At 40.4% G+C, this 12,412-nt stretch overlaps 1 protein-coding gene across 1 annotated transcript in view; it reads right to left on the bottom strand.

Annotated features, from left to right (window-relative positions):
• Positions 1 to 729, bottom strand: part of FRMD4A (FERM domain containing 4A) — a 246,056-nt gene extending 245,327 nt beyond the window's left edge. The window contains exon 1 of the mRNA XM_018553740.1: positions 575 to 729. Coding sequence (XP_018409242.1) covers positions 575 to 667 — 93 coding nt within the window. The 5' untranslated portion in view covers positions 668 to 729. The remainder of the gene's footprint in view (positions 1 to 574) is intronic.
• Between the last annotated feature and the right edge of the window lie 11,683 nt (positions 730 to 12,412).

The following is a 12,412-nucleotide window of genomic DNA, read 5'->3' as shown; positions in this document are numbered from 1 at the left end:
ATCATACATGTTCAGCAATCTGGACACATCTTTCAAGCATGTAATACCATTTACCATGAAACTCATTTTCATTTACAAGCATATTTAAAAGTTGCCTAGATTTGCTCATAGGAGGTTTGGTGGTTGTTCTTCTACGCTCTCATTGTTCCCCTACTCTAACTACAAGTCTTGTACATTCTTCACTGCTCTGATTATGATCATATGTAGAGCTGTATAAATCAAGGAGACACACATTGTGCAATTAGAACTGATTCAAAATTCATGTAGACCACAAATCCTTGTATATCAGTGTGCAGAAGACAATTAAAAACCACACATCATAATTATAAATACTTTTCTACGAATTGCGCAATTCTAAAAAGTTTGCAAGCAGAATTGATAAAACCTGCGATTTTGTACGCCACTTTTGCATGCTAAAATGACCTTTCTTTGTCTAACAAGTTTGTCATTGTACAAATGTCAATAAAGGGGCTATGATGGCAATCTGTAGAGTGTTACAAAGTGTATAATCACAGAGGCAGATGAAAGGTTAATGTCTGGTCTACATGCAGTTAATGCAGAAGAGTTCACTTACCCTCTCTCCGCTTCGCCTTCTCAGTGATCCATATGGTATTTTGAACAAAAGTCTGCGGGCCCTGCCCGGAGTCACAGCTGTCTGGAGCACCATCTCTGTGGTTGAGCCCGAGTGTACTTGTACACAGGAGCTTTGCACAAAGACTGGAGCAACCCTTCCTCTGCAACAGCTAGCAGACTCCTCCAGATTTCTCATATATCAAATGACTGAGCTTTTACTTTGGAGGCCTTTTCTGAATCAAGATGTGGCTTGTCTGTAGGGTGGGAGGGGGAATAAAAACACATTGCCTAAAAGCATGTTTTTAATAGCAAAGCTCTGACTTCCTCTAGATCCCCCTGCCTACTTTGCACTACAGCACTGCATTGATGGAGTAATGCTTTCAGGGAGTGTGATACAAAAATGTCAAAGTCACTCCTTGTAGCCACAGATGGAACCAGGTCACTTGTCTAATCAGAGCTCTAACAGACTTATTACACATCTGTCATGTGATCATGGCCCCCTACTCCCCATTCATTTGCTGTATACAGTAAATCACATGACCGCCTGAAAAGAATATCTTGCGTATCACCATCTGGTGCTGTGATTAATGTTAAATCCCACATCCAGCTTTCCCTTGGTTTGGGATATGAAACAAAGCCCTTTTCTCTACATAGTGAAACATTACATATGAGAAACTGCAACAGAGTGCCAAGTTGCAATAGTACATCTTTTATTACAATCATAGGTTTTATGAACGGTGAAAGAAGCTATAAATAGTCTGGCTGTTTATTCTTAGCAATATAAGGTGATGACAAAAATAGGACAGCTTTTCAGCCCTAATGCACTTATTCATGGCAGTAAAAAACAGCAAAGATAAATTACTAAGTGCAGTAAACCAGGGTAAGTGCAATAACCCAGGGCAACCAAGTCAGCTCACTGAAAGATACATTTGGGTTTGGTGGTTATTGATTAATGAAAGCGTATCTAAACCCAAAAGCAAAAACTTTATTTACTGCAGCTTACCAATTCTTAGATATGGTGTCTCATTATTTTGGGTTTTTTTTAGGCTTTTTTCCTTTATTTGATCCGACCAGTAAGTATGTAATTTTTCAACTTCCTTGAACAGACCAAGCTGTCCAAACAAAGTGGCAGATAGAGGATTAAGGCAAGCCATTTACCACGGACAGGGTGCTTACAATCATCAGCATTTATTTACTTACATCCCAAAAGGAAAAAAGAAAAAAACTGTTGGTGTAACTGCTTATAAAGTGTTAGCTGGATTTCAGCTTTGATTTGTTATTGAAGATCATCTAAATCTACTAGAGCATCTAACGCAACCCTACCCACAGGGTGACAATGCTGCTGTCCAAGGGTGGCTCTGTTGCTCCTCCATAGAGTGGAGTCACCCTAAGACAGGAAGTGTGTTACTGGCTGTTTTTTCGGGAGAGAATAACGGTGAAAAAAAAGGAAAGAAAACGAATGCAGACGCCACATCTAAGGATTGGAAAAATACAATATATAACATTTTAATTGTTTGGTTTAGATACACTTGAAGTCTGCACTTTGCTTTTTGCACCCCCTTTCTGAATAAACACATAAGAGATAAAGTTAAACTCCAAGTGGGTATTAAAAACCAATGAATATATTCAATAAAACACCAGCGATGGTTCATTCACACTAGACGCACAGTAAAATACATCTTTATATCATGCGGCTAGTGCCTGCTGGGTGGCAGATGTGAGCTACGGTGCCTTGGGTTGTTACAAGGCAGGGCACTATTTTGTCTTTTTTTTTTCTTAACTTTATTTGGAGTGTAGAAAGTGCACACTCCATTCATATATCTGCACAATAGCTGTATGGTGACCTCCAGTGGCATGGAGTGCACTACATAAAAATGTGGTATATGTCTGCATTTTACCACAGCCCCCCGCAACACCCATTACACGCATGTTGTGGTGTGAATGGGGCACATAGAAAACAATTGTTGCCATAGCGGTGACTGGTATTGGTCCGGTGCGGGAAAAATATTAGTGTTGCTATGAACCTCCTATAATCCCTTGCCTAGGAGACTGGGAGAGGGATGGTAATAGTAGCAGCCAATCATTCTCTGCTGCAGTGCACATGTGTTCACAGGGATCTTGCTGACATGAAGAGAGATTGGAGTGATGGAGAGAGAGCTAAGCAATGACTCTGCTGCTTCTCCTTCAAAGTTCTATAGGCAGGCTGGAAATGTGTACTGAAAGAACTCTGGGCAAATGAAATCTTAACCTTTGCAGTAGGGCTACCCACGCACTGCTTGTTTTGTGTAGGGAGATAAAACAACATAGATATACTCACTCGAATTTCGCTCTTGCATGACTGCTAGACTGGTCCCTGCAGCGTCCCTCCTCCCCTGCCCTGGCGATTATATGTCTCTCTGCATCCCCAAGTCCAATACAATGTCCAATACACTATATTGAACGTGATAACTCATGTGGTAGCTTACTGAAAAGCTTAAGATTTAATTTGCCCCAAGTTCTTCTTTAATGAAGCTGTACTATTGCTGCAGTGGAGGCTTAGAACCTAGCATTGTTCTCGGGCAGCAGTAGCTAGGTCAGAAGACTGGCTAAACAGAATTGCATATCTTTTGGTAGGTATTTGCCTGCCTGGAGCTCGGCTTTAAGCTAACCAGATGGGACATTATGCATAGGGACATATATTCAGTAACCAATAACATGATTAATTATCATTAAACCAAATAATAAAGAAATGTGCACTGGGGCAAGCGCTAGACAAAAGGGCATGACACATGCTAAAGTCCTTTTTTATGTAAAGCAATAAAACAGGAAAAACACCAAGTGGGGTAAATACTTTCGAAAGGCACTGTACATTCCCAAACATACAAGGGCCGATTTAGACAGGAGCCCAATAACCAATCAGCATGTCTTTGGATTGTTGGAGGAAACCAGAGTACCTGGAGGAAACACAGGGAAACCTTGAAAATGTCATTCCTCAATTTAAAATCTTGCAAATCAGATTAGTCTGGGTCAAAAACATATATGTATTAACGCAGGGTGAATGCCGTTCGCACAGCACCAGCATCCCTAGATGGCACTGACAAGTATAGGAAATCCTATACTCGTCAGCGCCATCAAGGAGGACTAGTGCCCTGCGAATGGCATCCTGCCAGCTATGCATATATAAATGAACCCCCACAGTGTTCTTTTCAATTTTTAACAAGTATAGCTCAGGGTGTAAATGATTTTCTTTCCAGTACTAAAAGACCTTAATATTTGTATGTATGTAACTTGAACTTGCTAGAACAAAAGAAAATGATTGCATTCCTCTTCCTAATGCTGTTACAATGACAGCGCCTAAACTTTTACTTTTCTAAACTCAATTATTCTGCTGCATTGATTCTTATCCTGTTGCCACCAGCATGTTTAACATAGGAAGCTGCCATCCCCAGGGACTCAGAAGTTCCAGGACTGCTTCTGCATTTGGAGGAAACTATTCAACTTCATCTTAAACTTTGCTGGGGAGGCCCATGCACTGCAGCGAGACATAAAAAGTCTACTTTTACTTTGAATCGGGTGACATTCCCACACAAAATGTTCACAGCCTCCGGCAGTGAAAGGGTTGCGGACACATTAGCTTGATGTGAGAAAGCGTTTGAATGAAACAATCATTCCTTGTTCATAAGTGGTTCCATATGTGTGCAGTTCCCCAAAAAGACAGGAAAAGACGTAAGCGCTTTTTAAATCTAACTTACAAAGCTGCCTTATGAAGATCTGGTTTCATGTTACAGTTCTGGACCATACGGATATCCAAATAGGCCGTTTTCAAATTCCCTCATGTAAATGTTTTAAAATACATTTTAGGTGTAATGATTTGTTGGAGGCATAATGAACCGGCCACACACACTGACACACTGTTAGGAAAGCGAAATATTCTTTTGTGATGGTTGTTCTCCAACCACATGAATGTTTCTTATTGGTCACAAAGAGATTTGAATGCTCCTAACCGCATGCAAAGTTCAGAGGATGAAAGCAGTCTACACACTAAAAGCCTACAAATCTAGCATTGTGTCTGCGCCCCTGCAATGTGAAACCCCCTCCTGTAAATTCTATATTATTTTACAATATCCAGTTAAAGACAAAATATTTTTTAGGGGATAGAGTACAGAATAAACCTCATATCAGGTTTTGTTTTTGCATTGCATCTCTGTTCCATTGGTGAGATTTCCCTTCACTTCCTGTCCTGTGCACACAACAGAAAGAGAGAGGAAATATCCTTTTAGGACAATTGTTACCAGAATAAGTGTTCCAACTGGAAGACTTCTCTTCTATTTTGTTCTTCTGACTTAACATTTTGGATTCTATCTTACTTTCAGTCTCAATGACAATGGTCACCATAAAAAATGGAGAAAGTCAATCTACCTAATGGGGATGAAACATTAAAGTATATCAATAGCCAAACATTTTGGATAGAGTGGGGAAAGATTAGAATTCCAGTCAAACTTTCGTCAAATTGGAGGCTCCTTTGGAGAGAGTCTGTCACTTCCTTCACTTCCTGTTTAGTATAAAGTTGTTCCCCAGGACAGGAAGTGAGGGGAAATCTTTCTAACAGCAACACAACCAGAAGTAAAGATGTCTTTTTAGGTTAAGTAGGGGAATGCCAGAACCTCTGTCAGCTTTTTAAAATTGTGACAAATGGATTCAAATGATCAGAGGATCCGTCAGATAATGATATAGCACATTGGTTTTGAGGAGGCTGCTCTCGACAAAAAAGAGGTCCATCTTTAAAGAGTCATGTGTATACGTTCTAATGAGAGCACCAAGCAGTTTGAGAGCCATAAAACTTTTAACAATAGTAATTTATCACAAATGACAACACAAAATGGCCAACGATTTTTGGGGCTTAAAGACCTCCCCCTTCTTCAGGGCTTAAACAAAATGAGTAATCATGAGAACTCAAAGCTGGCACCAGTCCCCAAGAGTTAATTTTTTGGTGTATAGAGTATGTCCAGAATCAGTGAATCAGTAAAAGTTTTTAGACTCTTGTCTGGCGTGCTATTTATTATTGACTGCTTCCCTGTTGCAGATAGTGAGGCCTAAGTAGCAGTAAAGCCTGACAACATAGTTCTTCTGGGTTAGCACATCGGATGTGATGTCCTCTGCCTGGTTTGATTCTCTATTGGCAAACTGTACAGTAAGCGCTAGAGTTTGATGATGTTTCAGGACTAAAATTGTGATTGTGCAATGGGAGCTGAGGTGTAAAATGTTAACATAGGGGTCTATTCACGAAGCAGCCGAAGGATCTAGCCGTAGCTTCGCCCAATCCTTCGGCTAGCTTAGGCCCCAGGACCCCTTCGGTTCTACTATTCACTATAGCCCGTACAGCTCCCGAACTTGGCCGAGCGGCTCAGTCGAGCCGAACGCATATGCCTCGGCTCTGTACAATAGCTAGTTTGCTATAGCAAATTAAAATAGCCAATAGGAATCTAGTAATGCATTGCTAGATCCGTGTCAGAATTAAAAAAAAAAAAGAAATAGCAGTGTTTCTCTCCCGGGCGGCCGAAAGCGGGAGACTCCCGGAGCGCCCGGCAGAGTTTTTTTTCTTTTTTTTTTGACGGCAGCAGAACCGCCGGCCAATAGAAAAAAATTGGGCGGAGCTGGCTGTCACTGCTACCTCTGTACAATCGTTTTCTATTTATTTTTTTCTACTTTTTAAACTATTTTTCTGTTCACTCGTTCCCACAGAGGGACAGAGCAGAACAGCCGAGCCGAATGCCGGCTTCAGCGGCCTTCGGCTATTCACTCACTACTGTTCGGCATCTATAAGAATAGACCGAACAGCAGCGAGTAGCTTGCCGGAGGTTCGGCTTAGCCGATCCAGATGTTGGATCGGCTGAGTCGAACTCCTTCTGCACTTCGTGTTGGCCGAACATGCATAGCATGTTCGGCCGACCCAAAGCCACCCGATGTACGGCTGATTTCAGCCGAAATACGGCTGAAATCAGCCGTACCAGCCTGAAGTGAATAGCCGAACAGCGTTCGGCTCACTTTGCTTTAGGTCGGTCATTCACTCGGCTGCCTACGGCAGCTTAGTGAATAGACCCCATAATTCTACATTTGGTCATGGAGTTGTTTCTACTTTACTTGTTATTGTAATTACAGAAAACCCTCAATAAACATATTGAACAAAAAAAAAGTTAACATTATTCTGGAGATCAGCTTTAACAATGCCTCATTCTTTTAAAAATGAAAAAAAGTGCTTGTTTTTGTCTAGGGAGGAAAATATCAAAGTTATACTGACCTGATCCTCCGCGCTGACCCATCTGTGACAGCGCTCCCTCCAGCATGCCTCCTCCACTGCAGTGATGGTGTGTTCCTTGGCATCCTCACATCCTGTACACTGTCTATAGAATGTGATGGGACCTCAGACTGCTGCAGCGGAGGGAAAGAGAGGCTCCAGGGATCGGTCTAAGAGCCAGCTGGCTTGAAGGATTGGGTGAGTATAACTTTTTTATTTTTCTCCCTAGACCAAAATGAGCAGTTAACCCTTGCAGTGCAGAGGTAGCCCCAATGCAAGGGTTATTCACATTTTTGCTTGGAGTTCTTCTTTAAATATTTATATATTTTGTATTTTTTATTTGTCAAAGTTTGTATTTTTTTAAATGTTTTTGCATGTAATCTTTTGATTAAAAAGACATGTATATTTTTATTATTATATTTTTGTAGCAACATAGATGATTTACTACAAGGAGTAAAAAACAAATACCACTGGCATTACTTATTTACATGTATTATTTTTGACTGACGGTTGTCAATATTCTGCTTATATAACAATATGCAATAGTCAATCAGGGCTCACTAGATTTAATAATACAAAACTTATTTTCCTTTACTTTACTTACACTATAAAGCAGTAACACATTGTAAAGGTTGCACTCATTGATATTTATAATGCTGCATTCTTCCCACACGCTTGTACATGTATATAATGTGGAAGAACTCACAGTCATGTAGCTTGAAAATGTTCTAGGTCTCACACAATGTGTATGGAGCGCACAGGCAATGTTATGTGCCTGTGCGCTCCATTTTGCTGAGTAGCAAGGTCGTCCAGCAGCCATTTGTGGTTAACATTTTTACAGAAATGTTTAATGTCGTCATTCACAGCGGCAGGGCATTTGCTGTGAATGTGCAGGTGTGCATGTTCGAAATGTCATGATTCAACCTAGTCAATTTCTCAATATTCAAACAAGGAGGAGGGGGGATTCATGGGGGCTTTACATGCCTGCTTCATTGGCTCTTCCCGTGACAAATGAAAAAAAATGGCGCACTCCAATTCCGTGGTGATGGTGCACCGGATTCAGGTGCTCGTGCAAACATGTGGGTGCAAATCTGAGGTAATCTTCTGCTGCTCATCATACATTTTCTCATTCTCCTCTCCTTCCTGCATTGCTGTCCATACACATCCCCTTCTCCTTTCCCTGTGGCAGTGCTGATCATCGATGTCCCCCTCCCACTCACTACAGTATTTAGACCACTCTGGTAATAGTGTATATTTTACAACTGTTTTTACATGGTGGAAGTGCTTCATTATTTTGGCGCGCGTGATCAGACAGTTATAGAAACTGCCTTTTTACGTGATTTAGTGCAGCTGGTATAACATCACATAGAACTTGTTTTATAACATTGTTAATTTGGTGCACAGAAAATGAGCCAAAATTTACACCAAAAAATTGATGTACTCCCCTGTGTGACTTACCCCCTTGCCTCTTTTGCTGACTTTATGTTATATTACTCAACTGCCTGTACTATATGGATTCTACAACTTTTATACACTCTTTTGTTTGAAATTATTCAGAACGATTCACTGTATATGTCATTATTTTTTAACTGATTACCCATGCTAGGAGTACCTGTAGGTGTGGGAAACAATCTTGTATCTGTGGGCACCCTCCTGACACTTCCTGGGGAATTAAGTGACTGGTCAAACTACAAAAAAAACTTGCATAATCATAAATAGGTTACAGAGCAAAGGTAGGCAAATATGGGCCCTTCATCTGTTTAAAACGACAAATCCCAACATGCATCTCTCTCTGGGAGTCATGCGTGTGGCTGTGAGAATCTTGCAATGCCTTAAGGGATTTGTAGTTCCACAACAGCCAGAAGGCCAGAGTTTGCCCACAACTGTTCCAGAGGCATTGTGCACACCTCCCTTTCCATTGGTATATACACGAACCAAGTGTTTGTGTTTATGCATCTGGCAACCGGGCACTGACAGCATTCAGACGGTGCTGCATGTCGATCTGCCATCTGAACATTTACAGCTTAAACTGCACTACAGATAAGAAGATTTTCATTTGCTGTACAGGGACTGCAGGAGACTGATAACAGGTCCAATTTAAGTATTTACACTGCTTGTGTTTTCAAAAAGACATTTACAAATGTATTAAAGCCCAACTTTAGGCACATATAAAAGACACAAATTATTGCAGCTCTGTGATCATTAATACAGCAAACCATAGCTTGGCCATAGCCATAGCTCTAGCTGTGGACTGCCCCTCGGCAGTGGCGTCCCGAGGCTGGGTGTCACCCGGGGGCGGGGACCGGGTGACACCTCGCTGTGATATCATCACGCACGCTCGTGATGTTGCCGCGCGTGCGCAATGACGTCATCGCGCATGTGCAGTGGTCTTTTTGACGCCTGCCGGTGGCCATCTTGGTGATGGACACCGGCAGAGAGAGGAGGGGACGTTCACCCGGTGGGATAAGGTATGCCGCTGGTCTCTCCTGACGGCATCGGGCTCTCGGTCCGTGACCTTTCATAAGTGGTGACACCAAAATGACTGTCAGTCCTTTTGGTGTCACCTCTCCAATGGCCACTCCCCCCGCACCCAGCCTTGTGACGCCACTGCCCCTCGGCGTCCTTACATATAATGTAGGGCTATGGAGCCTGCATTGTGCTTGATGATGTCAGTGGTCTTTAGACTGCCATAGTGAAGGAGAGAAAAGGCTGTGGTGACCGGTATAGCATCCCAGAGGGAGCTGATAGGAGCTGGGATCAGGTAAGTAAAACCGCTTTTTTTAAGCATTAGTAAGCAGTTGACTGCCCCCGGGCTGCTCCTGCACTGCTAGGGAAAACATTTTAAGTTTCCTGGACTTGAGCTTTATTGTGTGTCTTTTATATGTGCCTATAGTTCAGCTTTGATGGTACTGCAACCTGCACTAGATCGGGGGATGGAAAACGGTACTGATAATTTTTAACATGGAAGGGAATCTCACTTGAATATTAAAACACTGTCAAATGCTGTTCATAAGGAGGAAAGCAACTCAGTGGGTGGTGTACCTAATCATTCAACATACAGTGTATAGATATTATCATGTAATATATATATGTAGAAGGGAATTTATCAAAACTGGAACAGACAAATATGTAGTTGCAGATGGGAATTCTTTGTATTGCCAAGAATTTCTGTCTCCACCTCCTGGTATCTGGGTGTTTTCCTGTGAAAGTTATATGCAGGAAACAGAAGTACTGAATGTTTTTTATGAGAGAACATTTTTTGTAGTTGAAGAAATAAATGTTGTAAATAATAATAATAATAATAATAATAATTGTAATAAATATATATGCTATTTTTAACATAATATTAAATATTTGAAATATTTAATAATACATATCTAAGTGGAGCTTCAACAAAGTATGTAGGTTTGCGAAGTTGTATTTTTTTTTTTTAGTAACATGATGTTTCTTGAGTTGTCACTAATGTCCTCACATAGTGCTATACACCTGGAAAAAGAGAATATGTAACCTCCAATCTTTGTTCAATTAACCATTCTGTCCAATGCAGAATAATTGTTACCATGTGCAGGGAACTAGAGGTTTCAGGAAAATAAAATGTGAAGGTGTGACTCATAAAGAAACTTGCATTCCTTTCCCTCCCTGTATACCCAATAAGATGCCCCGAAGTTTTAAAATCCAGTCTGTTTTTAATCCTGATTGGATAGACTAAAAACGTATATTCTTGACAAGTTTGCATTTATTAAATTACATCCAATGTATCAAACGACATCCAATTGTTACATAGACAGGTTAGCTAAAACAGAACTTTAAGATAGCATTTGTAGGGGGGATGTTCATCAGTGAACATGAGCACAAATGCTACACAATTAAATGATTTGAAGACAATTTCTAGAACTTTTATTCTACCTAGGGAAGACAGTGTTGATTGCAAAGTAGACTTTTACTTACCATTTTTTTCTTTGATCCTCTTCAGTTTTGCAAGTATGCAAACATAAAGGGGCTGATTTATAACACGCTTGCACAACATTTGGCTGAATGAACAATGTTTACAGCACAATACTGCCATCAGATGGAGCCAATTAGCATAGGAAATTCCAAAGCTCCTCAGCTCCATCTAGTGACAGTAATGCACTGTGAACGTAATTTGCTCAGCTATACACATAGCTAGAACATTTAAAATAGCCTCAAAGCATAGGTTGTAGACTAGGAGCCAATCTGGCCATCAAGTGATCCTTTTTTGAAGCTGTTTAATTATTTCAGTCAAAGCAACACATGATCTACTCAATTACCAAACATGTCAGAATCAAAATTTTCATACAGCAGGATTGTGTACTATGAGCACTTAAGCCTCACCATAGAGGAGCACATTTATTTTTCTGAGAAATGATGGACGGGGATACAACTGCCCATAGGCTGTATTAACAGGACATACCACTATTTCCAGACTGAAACAACAGCATGCATGCAGTTAACTTCATGCCTGCTTCATGCCTCTTCTCACTTCCCTAATAGGTTTGGCCAACTCGCAAGCTGGGAATTCTCCAGTCCCAGCCTGTGAATTGTACTGGTTTGCGAGCAAAGATTGGCTGGATAGCCATCTCTTATTGATTTTTTTTTTTTTTTTTTTACTGTGTAAAACTAATAAATATTCTTAACTGCCATTAGACAAGAAATTACTTTGAGTGAGTCCAGTTCCCATCATATGAAGGATGTAAGAAGACTATTGGTCTAATATACCTATAAAACATATAAGTAGATAAATAAACACTGAGAACTGTAAGGGATCATATGTCCCTGATGCCGTAATTTACATACAGCTGCTTGTAAACACACACATACCATTTATTAGGGTGACATGCCTCCAGGGTGACGTGGATTTAGTCCAAACACATTTTTGTGGCGGGTATCAGATGATCTGTGGTGCTTAGTTGGTGCAGGAATGATATCTGTAATTGCTATTATGGACATAGAAATTCTTTATACAGCCCCACCTCTTGTCAATCGCAACATCTTCGCGTTGTATATTATGATTTTTTTTTTTTTTTTTTTAGCTTTCCTGTAATGTCCTCAGAGTAATCATATAACAAGCTTGGACAAGAACATATATTAGAACATACTTGCATCTCTTCTTTTTTCTGCTTAAAGATGGTGACAATTTATTGCATAAATGATTCAAATAAAGACAAATTTGGTGCCGTATTGACTGGAATTAGATATTATTCAGTAACATCAGATAATCTAGAAATAAACTGAATATTCATCTATTTAACACTACAGCATGTTAACACTTCTTATGGTTTTTTATCAGTCTGTCAGCCAGGATATTTTGTTAAGGCAAAACTCCAGTAAAAAATAACAAGTTTAAAACAAATAGCCCATTAACCACTCCAGGGCCCACGTGTTACACCTCCTTCTGGTCCAGGCCATTTTTCAGTTTCAGCTCTGAGGTAGTTTGACTGACAATTACTCGTCATGCAACATTGTACCCAAATTAATTTTATAGCATTTTTTGAGATAGATGGAGCTTTCTTTTGGGTAGTATTTAAAACTATTTTTTTGACTATA

This window comes from Nanorana parkeri, unplaced genomic scaffold (genome assembly GCF_000935625.1).
Source record: "Nanorana parkeri isolate BGI_ZX_2015 unplaced genomic scaffold, ASM93562v1 scaffold128, whole genome shotgun sequence".
Lineage (NCBI taxonomy): Eukaryota > Metazoa > Chordata > Amphibia > Anura > Dicroglossidae > Nanorana > Nanorana parkeri.
Note: the sequence above shows the minus strand (reverse complement) of the source record. Positions and strands in the feature narration are given on the sequence as shown.